Source organism: Chlorella variabilis (assembly GCF_000147415.1).
Source record: "Chlorella variabilis unplaced genomic scaffold CHLNCscaffold_3, whole genome shotgun sequence".
Classification (NCBI taxonomy): Eukaryota; Viridiplantae; Chlorophyta; class Trebouxiophyceae; order Chlorellales; family Chlorellaceae; genus Chlorella; species Chlorella variabilis.
The window spans coordinates 693,229-696,433 of NW_005435085.1; the positions used below are offsets into that span (position 1 = coordinate 693,229).

The window sequence follows — 3,205 nt, forward strand, 5'->3', positions numbered from 1 at the left end:
GTGCGCTGCGGCTGCCGCGGCGCCTGCACCCGGAACTGCAGCTGCAAGAAGAATGGTGCGCGGTGTGGGCGGCACTGTGGCTGTATAACCGGTAAGGGTGGCAATTGCAAGAACCATTGAAAAAGTGTGCCTTGTACGCTTTGCCGTCTCCGCTGGAAGGTGCTGCCGCCTGTGGCGGCTTCATATTTCCTGTTCATTTCTGTTGTTCGGTCTCTCTGTTCGTGTTGGTTGGCTTGTAAGAGTTGTATTTCTGACGCTAGAGAGGTGAGATGACAGCGGGAGCGTTGAAGCGTGCATGCCATCACGTGTGCAAGCAGCCCCGCTCCGCCCCGCTCAACCCTCAAACAGGGCTATATGGGGTCAGTTCACGTATGGGAGGGGAGCGCCGCGCGGGCTGCCAGGAGGGAGCGGGGGCGGGGGTTGCCCAATCGGGAGGGTGCCACATCAGGGGGCAACACGCAGCCGCCACTCCTCGGTCCAGCAGCTCAAATGGGTCGGTGCCGCCGGCGGCCAGCAGCACGCCTGCAAGGCACGAGTGCAGGGCAGCAGGCGCTGGCCAGCTGGCGAGCGCTGCTCCACTCCTTCCGGCTGGTATGTTCCCTGCCCCCATCGCCGAGCCTGCTGACTGCAAGCTCCGCTCTTCGCCCCTCTCACCCGAAAAGCTGTTGTCGCGCACCGACTCGTCGCCGCTCTCCACACGCACCAGCAGGCTGCCGGCGGGGTGCGCGCGGCGGCGCGGCGGGCGCAGCGAGGTGCGGAAGGCATCTCGGTCGATCAGGGGCGCCAGCAGGCCGTAGCCGGCGCCGCCCTGCACTTTGCCGGAAACCGGAAGAGGCAGCAACGCTGGCGAATATATTGCTCCTGTGCAGCAGACGTAGGCCAGCCAGCCCGGGCTCAACGGCTGGGCAGGGCAGCTGCCGCGGCCGCCGTTGCCTCACCTCCAGCTCCAGCAGCAGCAGCTGCGTCTCGACCGGCACCTGCTCTGCAGAGGCGCCCCACTGCGGTACCATCCAGTACAGCTTGGCCCGGCTGAGTGCCAGGAAGCGGCGGCACCGCAGCTGCACGGTAGGGGGCGGATCGAGCGTGGGGCGGCGGCACGACTGAAGGCGGGTGCCCTGCTTTGCTGCGCTGCAGGAGAAACCTTGGAACAACCTTGGAGGCCCTCCCCCTCCGCACCTTGCCGATGGCAACCTCAAACAGGCTGGCAGGCGGGGTGTGGGCGCACCGCAGGCCGATGACGCAGCCGCCGCTGGCGCCGTCGCCGCGCACCGTCGCCTCGGGGTGTAGCGCTTCCAGCAGGAGACCACCCTCGTCGCCTGCTGCTATGCTGCGCCCCTCTTGCATGGAAACTGGCAGCCAGGAGCGCGCCTGGCCTGCCTCTGCACCTAGGGTAGGGCTGTCTGGCTGCCCTGGCTGCACCTGGCTGCTCATGCTGGGCTACTCTAGAGAGGGAGGAGGGGGAATAGAGCAGGCCGAGGCTCCCTATGCCTAGTGTCTGGTCTTACAGAGGAAGGCAAAGCAGAGCACTGTCTGGAGGCTGAAGGATCTCGGCTCTCCGCCTACTCAATGAGAGAGACGTGTTAAACCATGCCTGGCCATTGGGCATGTGGCCCTGGGGACGGCTAGAAAGCTCAGTCCTGTCCTCCCACCTCCCTTGCCTAAGCAACTTCCGTTTGTTCACGAAGGGCGCACAACACAGCCAACAATGAACACGGTCATGCATACACATGGGGCTCCAGGGGCGTCAGCAGCCCGCGCCGCCGCCGCCGCCCGCCGGGATGCCGCAGTCTGGCGGCAGCGCGCCCACCAGCATCACCTCGTGATCCAGCTGCGCCACGCACACGTAGCTGGGGTGCCCCCCCGCCTCCCCAGCCCCCACCCCTGGCTCCGCCGCCGCCCCCGCGCCCCCGGGCAGCGTGACGCGGCACTTGCGCAGCACCGTGGTCAGCGACACGCGGTCGTAGGTGTGGTCTGAGCGGAAGAGCTGGCGCGGGCCGCCCAGCGCCGGCAGGGGCGTCTCCTGCAGGGCGGGCGAGCGGGGCGGCCAGGGCGGCTGGGTGGCTGCCTTGGAAGGCACGGCTGGAGGCGCGGCCAGGCAGCAGAGGGTGGCAGGGCGTGGTTCCACGCATCCAGCTGCACAGCAACGCAGTACCTCCCCCCCACCCCCCCAAGCACACACAGCCACGCACCTGGGGTCGGTAGAAGCGCCTGAGGCGCGCGTACATGTGGCCCGGCTCCTCACCCCACAGCGCCATCACCTGCACCACGCACGGCCCCTCCTCCCCCGCCAGCCGCGCCTCGGCAAAGCCGCCCAGCTCGATGCGCTCGCCACCCTGCGGGCGGCGGGCGCGACGGGCGGCCCAGGAGTCGGTACCGCAGGTACCTGCCGCTGAGAGGGCAGGCATCAGGTACCACTGGCCCCATGCCACGTGCAGCATGTCCACCTCCCACCCCAGCTTCCAGCCCAGCTTCCAGTCCTGCCCCGGAAACACCCCGCTTGCCTTGAGGAAGGCTGGGTAGTAGCAGCGGTGCAGCGAGGCACGCATGGGCGGCGGCGGCTCCTGCGGCTGCCCAGCCCAGCCCAGCCCCACGACCGCAGCCGCCGACGACTGCCGCCGGGGGCTGCGCGGCGCCGCCTGCTTGCCGCCTGCCTCGTGCTCCTGCCGCCGCTGCTGCTGCGCACTTTGCTGCTCTGCCGTGGCTCTGGGCCGCTTCGTGCCGCGCGGGGAAGCCCCCGCCACAATGGCCGCAGCGGTGGCAGCCACCGCCGCGCCCGCCGCCGCCGCAGCCATGTGCCCAATGCTCGGCAGCGGCTGCTTGGCCAGGGCCGGCCCCGCCGCTGCGGTGGCCTGGGGCACGCTCCCCGCGCCGCTGCCGCTGCCGCTGTGCGCGCCCCGCGGCGGCGGCGGCCGCTTGGGCTGGGCGGGGGTGGTGGCGGCGCCAGCAAACCCATCCGGCAGCCTGCCGTCCATCATTGCCTGCGGTACACAGGGCATCGGGCGGACAGATAAGCAGCAGAGCATGTCAGCCCACCACCCCCAGCAGCATGACAAGGAACACACACAGCAGCGGCTGCCCATCACCCGCTGCCACCCGCCTCGATCGCCCACTCCCGCTTGTGTGCGGGCACCCCCAGGCGGCGCGCCAGGCGCAGCATGTCGCCCGCAAGCTTCTTGCCGCCCGGCCCCGCCGCCTCATCCAGCCA

General features: G+C 69.7%; 1 protein-coding gene across 1 annotated transcript in view; it reads right to left on the reverse strand.

Annotated features, from left to right (window-relative positions):
* CHLNCDRAFT_56869 (hypothetical protein) overlaps positions 1-2,904 on the reverse strand; it is a gene marked incomplete at its 3' end in the record, with an annotated part of 9,395 nt that extends 6,491 nt beyond the window's left edge. The window contains exons 1-7 of the mRNA XM_005850799.1: positions 2,502-2,904; positions 2,190-2,333; positions 1,808-2,020; positions 1,177-1,437; positions 939-1,058; positions 655-808; positions 444-522 (exon numbers count right to left, since the gene is read on the reverse strand). Of these exons, the coding sequence (XP_005850861.1) occupies positions 444-522; positions 655-808; positions 939-1,058; positions 1,177-1,437; positions 1,808-2,020; positions 2,190-2,333; positions 2,502-2,792 (1,262 nt within the window). The 5' untranslated portion in view covers positions 2,793-2,904. The remainder of the gene's footprint in view (positions 1-443; positions 523-654; positions 809-938; positions 1,059-1,176; positions 1,438-1,807; positions 2,021-2,189; positions 2,334-2,501) is intronic.
* Positions 2,905-3,205: the final 301 nt, after the last annotated feature.